At 44.4% G+C, this 16,102-nt stretch overlaps 1 protein-coding gene across 2 annotated transcripts in view; it reads left to right on the forward strand.

The window, feature by feature from the left end:
- Window positions 1–282: 282 nt before the first annotated feature.
- COL19A1 (collagen type XIX alpha 1 chain) overlaps window positions 283–16,102 on the forward strand; it is a 445,397-nt gene continuing 429,577 nt past the window's right edge. For both annotated transcript variants that reach the window (XM_027550856.1, XM_027550857.1), the window contains exons 1-2: window positions 283–356; window positions 15,659–15,785. In XM_027550856.1, coding sequence (XP_027406657.1) covers window positions 15,695–15,785 — 91 coding nt within the window. In that variant the 5' untranslated portion in view covers window positions 283–356; window positions 15,659–15,694. The remainder of the gene's footprint in view (window positions 357–15,658; window positions 15,786–16,102) is intronic.

A 16,102-nucleotide genomic window follows, 5' to 3' on the forward strand; every position in this document is an offset into this window, starting at 1 on the left:
AAGCCAGTTATCTACCTTCGAATGTCCGCCGCATACCATACTTGGATGACACTTCACAAAGTGAGAAACTCGAAGCCTTTGCAACCAGCCTTCTCTATGTGATGGGAAACAGCGGATAAAGCGGAAACCTGCAAGGCTCTGGGGCGACGTAGCTGTAATTAAGGAAAACCCGGGCCCGAGTTGGCGGAGTCCCGTCTTGCGGAGTCCTCGTCCTCGACGAGTGGGAGGGTCACCCGGGGAGAGACTAATAAGGGCAGCGACGCGCGCCCCGGCCCCACTCGCAGGGCGCTCCGTGCCGCGGTGCTCAGCCTCGCGCTCGCTCGCCCACCGGCCGGCGAGCCCCGCACGCGGCCAAGGTAAGTGCGCGGCGCCGCGACCCCGCGCCCGCCCGCTCCCCCGCGCGCACGCTCCCTCGCGGTTCTGCGTCTCCGCCGCACCCGTTTCCCCAGAAAATCTGAAAGCCGGGCTCCGCTCGTCGGTGGGTCAGGGTGCCTACGGAACGCACACCTGCCATTTCGCATTCCCGTAGGTAGCTGTAGCCCGGGAGGCCGCCCTGTGGGCACGACTGGGCCGCCTGAGCGCGCTGCGTAGATGCTGGTGGGTCGTGTTCGTGTGTGCCCACCCTGCAGGCTGCGGGCTTTATACTTTAGTTCTAGGTGCTTCTGCCGGATCTGTTTGTCTGTGGAGCAGAACTGAGAGCCCTGCTGATGCGGTCAAGACACCGAATACAGAAGGGGAAAAAAAAAAAAAAAAATTTCCAGGGAGAAACGCAGAAAACAAATCCACTCAAAAGAAACCCGTGCCGTTAGAGCTTTTTTTGTTTGTTTGTTTGATCTCTGTCTAGAGACGTCCCCCGCCTAGAAAGCGAGGAGACAGTGAAGGGGCGTGCACTGTGGGGCGCGGGGCTGCGGCGCCGGCTCCCCGCGCGGTTACCGGTTCTGCCCTGCGGCTGCTTCTCCGAGCGCGGCTCTCAAGGCTGCGGCGCGGCCGGGGGGAGTGGAGGGGGGGCGGTCCCGGGGCTGGGCTCCCCGGGCCCGCTCGTCCCGGAGCGCTGGCCCGGCGCCCCGATGGTCGCGCAGCCCGCGGCTCCGGCCGGCCGCCCGCGCGCTGCGGAGTCGGAGAGAAGTTTGTTGGCTCGGAACCCAGCCGGCCGCGGCCGCGAGCAGCCCAGCTCATCCGGAGCGCTCGGCTTGGAAGCGAAAGCTGCCCCGAGAGGGTTACGGCGAAGGCGACTCGGTGGGCCGACCGGCGCGGGGACGGGCGGGGATGCGGCAGCCCCGGAGGCACCGAGACGCGAACTGCGGGAGGATGCGAGGAGCCGGGTTCCGGAACCCAGCCGCAGGGGACGCGGGCTGCGGGAGACCCCGTATCCTGCAGATGCCTGGAGTGTTAAGGGCGCCATCCCGGGATTGCACCGGCGAGTCCTCTGGGACTGGGAACTGGGAGCTTAAAGGAATACATTGCGGTGCCTCCATTCCCGCTCACACCCCCCCGCCTTCCCCCGCCACCCCCATTCCAAGACTACCTGATTCCCTCTTTGGCCTGAAGGAGAAGGCTGCGGAGCAACCAGATGTGAGGATGGTTCGTACGCGGAAAAGGATTTTAAATCTGCCCAATAATAGAGATAGACCCTCTTCATCAGCCCCCTTCCCACCCATCCTTAGACACACACACACACACACACACACACACACACACACAGGGACCGACCAAAGTTGCTTTTTCTGCCCAAAACGAGCGCCGCTGTTGTTCTTTAAGGGATTTAAATAACCTCTTAACTAAGTGAGTCTTTCAGCATCTCCTTCTGGTCCATAGAGAGACAACGGGACCCTCCCGAAGTAGAGATCTTTGATACGAGCATCCAGAGCTGGAAGGGAGATGTTTAGGTCCTCAGATGCTGTGAAACACCCCTAAAAGTCCCTTCCTCAGGAATATCTCTCTTTGAGTGGGAAAGAAGACAGTGATCCTCAGGGGTGGAAAGTTCATTCTCTCCCTGGGGAGATAGAAAATGGAGAAAGTTAACAGGTAGGTGCTTCTGTGAGAAGTGGCCAGGAATGTAAGTGGGGTTTCCTGAGAAAGGAGGGAGAAGGTGGACCATGGAGCAGGGGAGAGAGCCTGAACCTGGTAAGAAAAGGTCAGAGAAAGAGCAAAAAGGTAACAGAAAACCCAATGTGATTACTCTCACAGTTGGGACATTATCTCTGTGCCTGAATCATCATCATGGAAGGAAACCACCTAAGACAGATGGAAGCCCCCGCTAGTCTCTAGAAATGAAAAATTCCCATCTACTTTCAGGTCCTTCAGTTTAATTTTTTCCTGCTGCAATTTTAGTTCATTTATTTCCCCAGCAGACAGAAAGGCCTGAGGGGTACACAGAATGGACGTCTTAAAGGCAGGAGAAGATAAAGAGATAGAAACCATGGTTGTATGGCCAGTTGGGATCATAAGTACAAATTCAAGTGAAGAATGAAAAATTAGCAGGAGTAGAAACTAAATAGAGCTAGCAAGATGCTCATATAGAACCTGAAGAGGATGCTGGAAAAAAATATTTGGGGTGGGCCACCTTGAGGAGTATATGTTAAAGCAGCAGAGAATACGGAGGCTTAGCAGAATAGAGCAGAGGACATTCCAGTCAGAAGGAAAGGCATGCATGGAGGCTTAGAGGTGGGGGCCAGCCGTCATCTGCCTGGTAAGATGGAGAGTCCAAGCTGGAGCGAAACCTGAGATGAGGACAGCAGAGAGCCCCTGCCCAGGAGAGACTAAAGGGAGGCCGGAGAGGCCAGAGCCACACAGGGTGTGGCTCTGCAGGCCGTGAGTGAGACAACCAGGTGAGGAAGCTGCACACTGCATTTGGAAATGGTACAAAGACGGCAGATGCAACGGTGATACTGAAAAAAAGAACAGAGCGGAACCCCAGGCCTGTCTTATCCTCGCAGGCCTCGGGGCCCAGGCTCCTCTGATCTATCTCTGGGAGAAATCAAAGATGATCTTGAGAGGCGAGAGTAGTTGATCAGAATGTTGGTAGAGGCTCCCAAATGGAAACATCAAGAAAAGTTGATGGATTAGGCAAAGTTGTGCTCAGCTGCTAGTCACGTCTGACTCTTTGCGACCTATGGATTGTAGTCCCCCAGGCTCTCGTTTCTGTGGAACTCTCCAGACAAGAATACTGGAGTGGGTTCCGGTTTCCTACTCCAGGGGATCTTCCTCAATCAGGGATCCAACCTGCATTTCTGGCATCTCCTGCATTGACAGGTGGATTCTTCACCACTGTACCACCTGGAAAGTCCCCCCCAAACATTAATATATTTATTTAAAATTTGAAGTGGCATTGAGTCACTGATATATAAATACCTGTTTCAGGCAGAGCTAGAGAATTAAAATCTGACAAAATCTAGATTGGTCATGACAGTCAAATTGAGAATAGTATCTAGAAGGTTGATGGCAACAACTGTCGTTCAGAGAAGTGAGTTAATAAAAGAAACAGTTATTGAGGGTGGAGAGAGTTGCTTAAACCTGCTGAAGGGTAACCTAGGCCTGGAGATCCCCTGGAAAGTTGGCACTAGTTTTGAAGTGACAGGAGAAATCACAGAACTTTGAAAAAATGTGATAGAGTTGATCAGCTTTAAGAAATATAAACATTAGGAACCAGGGGCTATGTTTTCAGTAAAGGAAGACAATTTTAAAGTATTTTTTTTTTGTTTCACTGAAATTGTAAAATATCACTGGTTAATAACTGAAATTATGTTCACTGAGCCTTCTTTTTAGTAGTTTTTTCTTTACTTCTCTGTAACTCTTCACTTTATCCATATATTGCTGTAATTGTTAAATCTCTATATGGATATATTTATTACTTGGTTTCAACCTTTCATTTGTTTAGTTTTAGCCCACATGTATTGCCTTAGACTATATTCATCCTACAAACTGATCAAATAAGGATCCATAAAATGCCAAGTTGAAACAAAATGCAGATATCAGATGCAGTCTACTTTCTTCAAGGTATTCAGTACAGAGAGGAGATAGAATGTCCACAAGTTACCACAAAGGAGTGTAGCCCAAGCTGAATCAGGGCTGGGTCCTAAGTTCTGGTTGATTGCAAGGTGATGAGCTCCAGGATGGGACTTGCAGACTTCAGAGAGGACGTAGAGTGTGAAATACATGTGGAAGGCAGAGTAGATGGAGAAAAACTTGGAAGAACATTCCAGCATGTTCAGAAGCCTGGAACGTTTTGGGAACTGGGAATAGTTTGATGGAATAGAGTGCGTTGGAAGGAAGCAGCAGGACATGAGCCTGGTCGGATGAGCTGAGGCCCAGCTGTAACACAGCCCTGGGCGCCTGCCTCCCTGAGAAGTAGGCGTGGAAAGGACTAGGAGACTTTCAGATGGCAGAGCACAAAAGCCAGGTCTTTGCTTTAGAAATAGAAGTCTTGAGCAGTAGGGTGATGGGGCTCCAGGGAAAAGCCCTGGAAGAGAGGAGATTACTGAAGCCTATCATACTTTTCCAGGATCAAAATGGTGAGGATGTGAACTAAAGCAGCTGTTGGGAGGATGGGGAAGTTTGGTATGCATTCAAAAAATGTCTTGAAAGTAGACTTTATAGACTTTGATAGAGATCTGATACAAGGGATGAAGAATTAATTCAAGATGATTTTGAAATTTCTTACTTGAATTCCTAGGTTAAAGATGATGCTTGTAATTAAAAATGTCAAGAGGTTTCCCTCAAATGTAAGAAGGGCAGAAATTTTACCAGGGCTGCAAAAGACCTCTGCAAACTCATTTCAACTTCATGACTACACTCTGCAAACTCACTTCAATTTCATGAGTACATTCTGCAAACTCACTTCAATTTCATGACTACAGTCGACGGCAAAATTATGAAATAAGCTAGAATGAGTCCTAAGCTCTTAAGGATTTTTTGTGTGTATGTATGTGTGCTATTGTGAAATTGGAACTTTAACTGTATTGGCATGACTTGCCAGCCAATTTTGTACAGTAGGTTATAGACTCTACTATAGCTTCACTAAAGATAGAGTCTAAAGATTGGTAAAAGAACAAATGTGTAACACCTGTTGCTTTTGCTTATTTACAAGATGTGTCTCTTCATAACAGTATGGCCAGATTTCCTTGGTGGAGTTATGTATAGGCACACTGGAGGATAGTCAGGAAGGTTTGATTTAAAAATCAACCCACTCCCCACTCACATGGCATTTCTTTTTGTAATGAATGCTTTGAAAACAGGGGTTCTCACAGTCATTTCACAAATCCAGCCATGGTTTCTTTTTCTTTTTTTTGGCTGCTCTACAAGTATGGGCAGAAGGCAGAAATTGAACTCAAGCCTCCTGCAGGAAGTTCCCTTAACCAGTGGACTGCCAGGCAAGTCCAAAGCCTGCTTTTTTATGTCAGAATATTGTGTTGCTCATTTAGCAGCCTATGTAAAATGAATCAGTGTTCCCTTTCTATTTTCTCCTCTGTTTTTTTTGTTTGTTTGTTTCTTTTCTTTCACTTGTCTTTGCTGTATTATTTTCTATTTTGGTGTTAGATCTAATGCTTTAAACCTTTAGCAAAAGCCAAATTTCAGAGATGTAAAACAAGCATCGTTAACTGTTAGATGGAAAAGCATCTAAAATTGGAATTGTGGTGCTGTGGAAGACTCTTGAGAGTCCCTTGAGCTGCAAGGAGAACAAATCAATCAATCCTGAAGGAAGTCAACCCTGAATATTCACTGGAAGGACTAATGCTGAAGCTCCAATACTTTGGCTGCCATGTGTGAAGGGCTGACTCATTGGAAAAGACCCTGATGCTGGGAAAGATTAAAGGCAAAAGGAGAAGGGGGCAGCAGAGGATGAGATGGTTAAGATAGCATCACCAACTCAGTGGACATGAGTTTGAGCAAACTCTGGGAGATGGTGAAGGACAGGAGAGCCTGCTGTGCTGCAGTCCATGGGGTCACAAAGAGTCAGACACATCTCAGCGACTGAACAATGACAACAACAGTAAAATTTTCATGTTCCATTGTAGGAAGTTTGGCTTTGGTTTCCTGTGAAGCGGTCCTTCACCATCTTATCCAGCAAGGTTCCTTCCGTCACTTTGTCTACTTATTCTGTGTTCCTTTGCTTCCTACTGTCTGTTTCTCAAAGAGGACTTAAGAGTTTGTTTACTTGCAATCTCCCTGATCAGAGTGACCCAGGGACTGTTTGGCTCACTGCTGTATCCCCACAGGCACATAGTATAGGGCCTCATCCTGTTGATGGGATGAAGGATTCAGATATCCCAGTGTTCCTCCTATCTTCTTTGTGCTCTCTGTACACAAATATGGATTAATAAGGAAGTTAAAAAAATCTATGTCCTAGTTCAAATGTTCTTGGTTTCAATAGTTGCTTTCTAGGATTTTAAGACCTGGATTAAGGAAGTTTAAAGGATAGTGGCTTTTTAAAGTTCCCTAAACCCAACCAATCTCTGCAAATATTTCTGGTTGGCAAAGGAGAGTGAGAACAAGGGATGTGGGTGGAGGTCACAGTCCAGCCTTCAGGCAGCCACCATCTCTCTGCTGTTAAGGCAGTGAGAAATCCACTGCAGGCAGGGCTGTCTGGATGATGTGCGAGGGCTCCTGGTCTCCAAGAGTGTTGTCTGCCCAAGACGCCCTGTGCTAAGCACATGTACAGTGGTGACGTTGGTACTTTGCAGTGCTGGGAAGAAACTGAAGGGTCTGGCTAGAATCTTGATGGAGATGAGCTAAAATCTGAGAAGGAAGCATATAGGGATGTGATAGGTCTGCCTCATATCCTGATAGTAATCATCATGGTATATCAGCAGAGGGTTTCCAGTTAAGCAAACCTAGGCTTGGACTCAGGGAGCCTCACTATGACATTTAAAGTTTCATGTCTGTGCCAGGCAAGAAAATTCCTTCTCTGGACCCTACATTTTAGAAGGCTCTGACATGGCCTTGCTCTGTCTGTGCACCTGCTCTCAGGGGAAAGAGTCCACAGAGATCAGGGACCCCGCCCTTACCCAAAGCCAGAGCTTTTAGACCAGGCTCTAGGCGTCTAAGATCCTGGCATCCCCTGACCAACTGGCCTTCAGTCCTCTTGCAGAATCTTGCAACCTCCTCCTCGGGTTCCCCTTCCCAGAGACAGACTAAGCACTGGTATGAACACTCGTAGGCCAGAGGGGCAGTCAAGGAGAGGCGTCTGCAGGCGCCGTAGACAAAGCTCAGCTTTCTGGCGAGTTCTCACACGTGTGAGTGAAGCCCCTCGTGGTGCAGATGGAGCCAGGTTGTCATTAGTCGCTAACTCTTTGTGACCCCATGGACTGCAGCACGCCCGGCTTTCCTCCTTCACTCTCTCCCAGAGCTTGCTCAAACTCATGTCCAATGAGTCAGTGATGCCATTGAACCATCTCATCCTCTGTCGTCCCCTTCTCCTCCTGCCCTTAATCTTTCCCAGCATTAGGGTCTCTTCCAGTGAGTCAGCTCTTATCAGGTGGCCAAAGTATTGGAGCTTTAACTTCAGCACCAGTCCTTGCAATGAATATTCAGTATTGATTTCCTGTAGGATGGACTGGTTTGATCTCCTTGCAGTTCAAGGGGCTCTCAAGAGTCTTCTCCAGTACCAGAGCCCAGCTTTTCTTATAGACCAACCCTCAACATCCGTACACGACTACTGGAAAAACCATAGCTTTGACCATACAGACCTTTGTCGGCAAAGTGATGTCTCTCTTTTTTAATACACTGTGTAGTTTCGTCGTAGCTTTACTTCCAAGGAGCAAGCGTCTTTTACTTTCGTGGCTGCAGTCACCGTCTGCAGTGATTTTGGAGCCCAAGACAAGGAAATCTGACCCTGTTTCCTCATTTTCCCCATCTATTTGCCATGAAGTGAATGGCGTGGAGGCAGGAACAGGGAACAATGCAGCGGGAGCTTTGGTCCAGGCCAGAGGCCAGCACATCCTTGCAGCATGCTCTGTTCAGTTCTAAATGTGGCCTCGACTTTTAGTCTTCATGAAATATGTGCTAAGAGGAAAGGAGGAAACACACATTTCTTATCAGTTTTATTAGCTTTAGTTTTGACTTTTAAACATTTAGACATATGGAATATAGATTTCTTGCCTTACACCCGCTAATGTTAAGAGCCAGCATGCCTGGCTCTCAACTAATTATGAGTATTAAATAAAATAACATATATAAAAGAAATTCTAAAAAAAAAAAAAAGAAATTCTGCTTCAGAAAACAAGACCATGTATCTGACCAGTAATCTCCATATCTTTCTTAAAATGCATCAAAAGCCATCTTTGTACAAGTTTGAAAAAAAGTGATTTGGGGAAATCACTCGATCACTAAAACATTATATTGAAAATTAAAGTTTAAATCATACCTGGGGAGAGTAACACATTCAACTATGATAACATTGGCCTAAATGCATTTGTGAAACTGTCTTGATAGTCAGCAGGCTGGGGTCTGAGGGGACAGCAGAGAAAATAGGCAAGTTTCAATGAGGAAGGCGACCTTTGGATGGCGGCACAGCCCAGAATTGAGAGATCCAGGAAAGGCCCCACAGGTGGGTGGAGGACAGCAAAGAACAGTCTGAGGAGTGGGGAGGAACTGGGGGAGAGGGCCAGGAAAACCTCAGAGGGGGCTGTGCCCTTGAGAACTGTATTGGAGTCGGCCTTGGAATTGCCTGCAGCAAAGGGTTAGGATCTAGGAAAGGTGTGTGTGTGTGTCTAAGTGTACAAGGATTCATTCTGAGACCTTGATAAAAAGTTTCTTCAAATCTTCCTGGCTGAGTGGAGTACATCTCTAATCAAGACTGGAATAACAGAAACCCCCAACAGCAAACACATTAAAAGCATACAAAAAGGAATGATGCACAGTATAATAACCCTTGAAATAGCGTAAGATTCTGAAATGCCTTAATAATTATAAAATATTCAGTTATTGTTAATAGAGATTAAAATGTTAAGTGTAATTCACTGTGTCTCAAGATTTGCAAGTTGGCAGTTTCCAGTACTTTTGAACTCAAAGAATATCTATTGAGGCTCCGCTTTTCCAGGTACTATGCTCGGCACCAAGATACAGTGATGGACAAGACACTTAGTCCCTCCCCTGAAGGAGTTTAGAGTAGAGTGAGGGCAATAAACTTGGGTACAGACAGAAGAGTCTGAGCTCGAGAATAGCAGGGCCAGAGCATCTATTGGTCAGGAAAGGGCTCTTCCGCATAGTAATATTTAAACTGAAAGATGCAGGATGAACAGGACCCAACACATTCCTGCATGAGGAAATAGCACGTGCAAAGGCCCTGAAGTTAGAAAAAGTCAAGGAATTTGAGGTACAGGACATCAGCTGGAGAGGTGGTTAATCGGGGCTTCCTTCTAGGCCATAGGAAGGCTTCTGGATTACATTCCAAGTTTGACCCCTATTATTTACTTGCTAAGCCATGTCTGACTCTTTTGAGACCCCTTGAGCTGTCATGGAATTCTCCAGGCAAGAATACTAGAGTGGGTTGCCATTTCCTTCTCCAGGGGATCTTCCCCATCCATGGATCAAGCCCACAGCTCCTGCTACATCTCCTGCATGGATTCTTCACTCCCGAGCCACCAGGGAAGCCCTCCAAATTTGATGGGAAACCGTGAAAGGGCTTGAGATGGGCAGTGACGTGATCTGACTTTGATGTTAAGGAACGCTCTCCAGCGCTGTGTAGAGAGCAAACCTGCTCAGGAGCCTGTAGTGGAGGGGAATAGTGAGGAGGCTGGGGAGGAGTCTTCATCAGGGCAATCTGAGCCAGGCAAGCGGCAGAGGCACAGACAGCAGTGTGTGGCTCTCAGAGGTGTTTGGAGTAGCACTGATGCCCCTTGTTGGATGGGGGTGCGTGAGACGGCAGTAGGGAGGGCAGAAGAATGCTTAGGATTCTCATTGGAGCGTCTTGATGAGGGTGAATTATGGAGGCGAGGAAGAGCATAGTCAAGAAGCAAGCATTTAGTTTGGTGTTAGATATATATAGATGCTTGTGTGATGTCTGAGAGAGACTACTGAGTGGGTGGCTGGATGCACAATCCAAAGTTCAAGAAGAAGGCTAGACTGGAGCCGTGAATTTTAGATTCATTATCTGACAGATACTGCTTAAAGCAGAGAGAATCGGTAAGATGACCTAAGGAGACATTATAAAGAGAGAGGAGAGGAAGATACCACCATTCAGATACCCTCAGACTCCCACAGATACCATCATTAAGAAATCAGGTAGAAAAAAAAATCTGAGAAGGGGATTTAGATGGAATACCAGCAAAGGCGAGGGAGGGAGGCTGATGAGAAGGGAGGGTTTCAAGGAGGGAGGGGTCAGCTGGTGGAGTTAAGACACCGGGAGAAAAGGATTCTTCTTTCAAGTTTTTGGTGAACTTGGCCAGAAACATTTCAATAGAGTGGTGGAACGGCAATTCTTTAGTAACTAGAACATTTAGCCAACTAAATATAACGTCTATTCTTCAAACATTTTGAATAAGTGAGATTGAAATTAAGTAGTTATCCTCCAAGTGACTCGAATATTTTGGGAAACCCCAAGATTGAACTCATATGCTTACGCCTATAGCTCTCTGCTTCTTTGTTCCTGAAACAGGGACCAAAGCTTCAATGAACATAGATTTTTAGGATGCTTTGGCACTTCTCCATTCTTCAGTTATTGCTGTCAATCTCAGGCTGAATAGATAAATATAATCATAAATTTTCACTTGTTACTTATGCATATGTGGAGTAAAACAATTATAATAGCAGAAACTTTGTTGAACACTTATTGTGTTCAGTGCCCTGTGATATGCTTTCTCCATGTATTAAGTGATATAGTTGTAGAATTATTCTCAGTTTTCAGATGGATAAATGAAGTCTTGATGAAATTACATAGTGTCCATAACCAGGCAGAGCCTAGGCATGAAGTTTTAAACACTGTACTACACTGCTAATTTATCAACTCATAAAAATCACTTTGGTTAAAAATGCAAACAATCAAGCATATCTCTGAAGTTGAGATCAATATTTGTGAGCTCATTTATTTGAAATAAAACTGTTTTAACAGCTACCAACTGACTTGAAATAATAGCTGGGATAAGTTTGTAAAGTCATATGAGGATTATGACTGTAGATGGATGAAAGAGTTCAAAAGAAATAAGCATAAAACCAGCTGTTTGATTTTTAGAACCACACATGTGGTTTTCATATTGAAATTACTGCTTCTAGCTATTCATGCAGAAATATCTAAATCTTGAATTAATTTTAAAATGCTAATCTAGGTATTTGGCACAGGCAGAATATCAAAGATGGTGGCTTTAGTTTTTTTTTTTTTCCTAGAGAGTGTCTATTGACAACATCTAGCCTTTAGTGTCATGCATTCTTTTCTATTTGACTTGAATAAACTTTGAATTTGGAGAAGGCAATGGCACCCCACTCCAGTACTCTTGCCTGGAAAACCCATGGATGGAGGAGCCTGGTAGGCTGCAGTCCACGGGGTCGAAAAGAGTCGGACACGACTGAGCGACTTCCCTTTCACTTTTCACTTTCCTGCATTGGAGAAGGAAATGGCAACCCACTCCAGTGTTCTTGCCTGGAGAATCCCAGGGACGGCGGAGCCTGGTGGGCTGCCGTCTATGGGGTCACACAGAGTCGGACACGACTAAAGTGACTTAGCAGCAGCAGCAGCAGCAGCAAACTTTGAATTATGGCAAAAATGGTATAATATGATTTGTATACTTAAAACTCTTATAATAGCTATTCTAATAATACTGCAATTAAATATACTGACAGGGCCATTATATTTTTACTTGCAGTCTGTTTCCATGTTTTTGTTGTTGTTCAGTCACTCTGTCGAGTCTGACTCTTTGAGACCCCTTGGACTAAAGCATGCCAGGATTCCCTGTCCTTCACTATCTCCCAGAGTTTGCTTAAACCCAAGTCCATTGAGTCGGTGATGCCATCCAACCATCTCATCCTCTGTCGTCCCCTTCTCCTGCCTTCAATCTTTCCCAGCATCAGGATCTTTTCCAATGAGTTGGCTCTTCCATCAAGTGGCCAAAGCAGGAGCTTCAGCTTCAGCATCAGTCCTTCCAATGATATTCAGGGTTGATTTCCTTTAGGACTGACTGGTTTGATCTCCTTGCTGTCAAGAGTCTTCTCTAGCACCACAGTTCGAAGGCATCAGTTCTTCGGCGCTCAGCCTTTTTTATTGTCCAGCTCTCACATACATACATGACTACTAGGAAAACCATAGCTTTGCTTATATGGACCTTCGTAAGCAAAGTAAGAAGAAGGCAATGGCAACCCACTCCAGTGTTCTTGCCTGGAGAATCCAATGGACAGAGGAGCCTGGTGGGCTACAGTCTATGGGGTTTCGAGAGTCAGACACAACTGGGTGACTAGACAATGATGACAAAGCAAAGTGATATCTCTGCTTTTTAATACGCTGTCTAGGTTTGTCATTGCTTTTCTTCCAGGGAGCAAGTGTATTTTAATTTCATGGCTGCAGTCACCGTCTGCAGTGATTTTGGAGCGCAAGAAAATAACGTCTGTCACTGTTTCCATTGTTTCCCCTATGCATGAAGGGATGGGATGGGATGCTATGATCTTCATTTTTTGAATGATGAGTTTTAAGTCAGCTTTTTCACTCTCCTCTTTCACTTTCATCAAGAGGCTCTTTATTTCCTCTTCGCTTTCTGCCATGAGAGTGGTGTCATCTGCACATCTGAGGTTATTGATATTTCTCTCTGCAATCTGGATTGCAGCCCAGCATTTCACATGGTGTGCTCTGCATAGAAGTTAAAGAAGAGTGATAATAAGAGGCCCTGATGTACCCCTTTCCCAATTTTGAGCCAGTCTGTTGTTCCATGTCCGGTTCATGTTTCCATGTTAGTTACTTCAATATGAAAAAATAGCTTAAGTAACGTTTATGTTTTTCATTACAGGGATTTGTTTTATTAAAATTTTTATTGTGGTATGTACAAAGTAGTAACCTACATCAGAAAGACAAACAATTATGAGAGGTAACAACTAAAGTTAAAAATGATGCCAAGTCAGGCTCAGATGAGATAGGCATTACATATATCCTTTGTTTTTCTTTAAATAGAAGGAAAGATTACTATTCAGAAGAGAAAAAAAATTGTGAAAAATATAATTCTACTTTTAAAATATAAATCATATGACCAAAAGGACAGGCCGAGTGAAAATCACTCAGTTATGTCCAACTCTTTGCAACCCCATCGACTGTAGAGTCTGTGGAATTCTCCAGGCTGGAATACTGGAGTGAGTGGCCTTTCCCTTCTCCGGGGGATCTTCCCATCCCAGGGATTGAACCCAGGTCTCCTGCATTGCAGGCAGATTCTTTTCCAGTTGAGCCACAAAGGAAGCCCTAAAGGACAGGCAAGAAAAGAAAAAGAAAAAAAAAAAAAACAGATAAATTAAACTACATGAAAAAAAAACAAAAAACAACCTTCTCTGTAGCAAAGGACGCAATTAACAGAGTGAAAAGATAATCTACAACATGGAAGAAAATGTTTGCAAATCATTATGACTGATAAGGGGGCTTCTCTGGTGGCAATGCAGGAAATGTGAGTTCAATCCCTCAGTCAGGAAGATCCCCTAGAAAAGGGCATAGCAACCCACTCCAGTATTCTTGCTGGGAAAATCCCATGAGCAGAGGAGCCTGGCTGGCTACAGTCTATGGGGTCACAAAGAGTCGAACATGACTGAAGTGACTGAGCAAACACGCATGTCTGATAAGGGATTAATTTCCAAAATATACAAAGAATTTCTACAATGCAACAAAAACAAAAAAACAAGAAAAACAGATTAAAAAATGGGCAAAGGGTTTAGGTAGACATTTATCTAAAGAAGATATACAAATATCAGATAAAAGATGTTCAAATCACTAATCCTTAGGAAAATGAAAATGAAAACCACAATGAGATACCATTTTACACCCATTAGGATGACTGCTATTTAAAGAAATAAAAAAAAGAAAAGAAACAAAGCAAAAAACCAGAAACTAATAATGTTAGCAAAGACTGGAGAAATTAGACCATGGTTCCCTGTTGGTGGAAATGTAAAATGTTGCAGCTGCTAAGGAAAACAGTATGGGAGTTCCTCAGAAAATTAGAATGATCATATGACCCTTTCTGAGTATGTACCCAAATCGAAAGCAGGGACCTGAACAGATTTTTGCACATTCATGTTCATAGCGGGATTATTCACAATAGCTAAAGGATGGGAGCACCCAGTGTCTCTCAGTGGAGGAATGGATAAACAAACTGTGGTATGTACATAGAGTGGAATGTTATTCAGCCTTAAAAAGGAAGAAAATACTGACACATGCTATGACATGATTGAAATTTGAGGACATTACTCCAGGTGAAATAAAGTCACAAAAAGATAAGTACAGCATGATTCCCCATATATGTGATTTAGGGCAGTCAGATTAGTAGAGACAGAAAACAGAACGGCGGTTGCCAGGGGCTGGGGGTGGGAGAAATGATGAGCTATTGTTTCATAGATACAGAGTTTCAGTTTTGCAAGATGAAAAGTTATAGATGGTGGCGGTGAATATACAATGTGAAGTACTTAATGCCATTGAACTGTACTCTTAAAAATGGTTACAATGGTAAATTTCAATATTTGTGTTTTACTAGGATTAAAGGCTCCACTGTCCTGGAATTCTCCAGGCAAGAATATTGGCATGGGTAGCCGTTTCCTTCTCCAGGAGATCTTCCTGACCGAGGGATCAAACCCAGGTCTCCTGCACTGCAGTCAGATTCTTTATCATCTGAGCTGCCAGGGAAGCTCCCCTGCCACCACCCCCAATAAAGATATATATATACAAATCATTGTATACGTGGTGTGGTTTTAAAAAGATTTCAAAGAAGAGAAATAAGAGGGTGTATGGACATTAATAAATAGGAACTAATCTGAAAATATTTTCAGAGCTTTCTCATGCATAATAAAGTCTACATTAATATATAGTGTCTAATTATAAGAAAAACTATGACAAATGTAGACAGCATATTAAAAAGCAGAGACATTACTTTTCCAACAAAGTTCTATCTAGTCAAAGCTAAGGCCTTTTCAGTATCATGTATGGATGTGAGAGCTGGACCTTAAAGAAGGCTGAGCACCGAAGAATTGATGCTTTTGAACTGTGGTGTTGGAGAAGCCTATTGAGAGTCCCTTGGACTGTAGGGAGATCAAACCAGTCAATCTTAAAGGAAATTAACCCTGAATATTCATTGGAAGGACTGATACTGAAGCTGAAGCTTCAATACTTTGGCCACCTGATGCGAAGGGCTGATTCATTAGAAAAGACCCTGATTCTGGGAAAGATTGAAGGCAGGAGGAGAAGGGGACCACAGAGGATGAGATGGTTGGATGGCATCACTGACTCAATGGACATGAGTTTGAACAAGTTCCAGGAGATGGTGGTGAACAGGGAAGCCTGGCATGCTGCAGTCCATGAGGTCTCAAAGAGTCTGACGTGCCTGAGTGACTGAACAGCAACAGCAAATTATATATAATCAGATATCCAATTACATAATTATATATAATGTGAAAATCTCTTGTGTTCTCCTTGGTGCTGAGGATTTTCTGGGGATGATAATGAAAGGAACTGCGTACACTAGCTCAATTCAGACATTCTGTTCTGTTGCAGATCTGTGGCCACTGGTTCCCATGGTTCAGAGGCGCCATGAGGCTCGCTGGCTCTTGGAGGCTTTGGCTCTGGGCAGCAGCGTTCCTGCTTCCTGCTTCCGCTTCCGTGATGAGCAGAGACAAGCCAGGTATCCAGGTCACCTTTGTGTCCAGTCTTCAAATGTTATTTGTAGTCTTATTTTTAAAAAATTATGAAAATAAATCTTACGGTTAAAGAGGACATAGATTAAATCTACAAGTAAAAAATAGATAAGAATTTATTGTTTTCCCCATTGACCTTCAAGTCACACATTGAGAATGCCTAAATTTACATTTTTCAATGTATGTATTAGTCTAAATAGCTTTTGTTTATCTCATTGATATTTATAAATATAAGTATGCATTTTGCATCCATGTGTCTATTTCTCCCTTTCACCTTTAAATGATGTTACTTAAATTATTCATA

Source organism: Bos indicus x Bos taurus, chromosome 9 (genome assembly GCF_003369695.1).
Source record: "Bos indicus x Bos taurus breed Angus x Brahman F1 hybrid chromosome 9, Bos_hybrid_MaternalHap_v2.0, whole genome shotgun sequence".
Classification (NCBI taxonomy): Eukaryota; Metazoa; Chordata; class Mammalia; order Artiodactyla; family Bovidae; genus Bos; species Bos indicus x Bos taurus.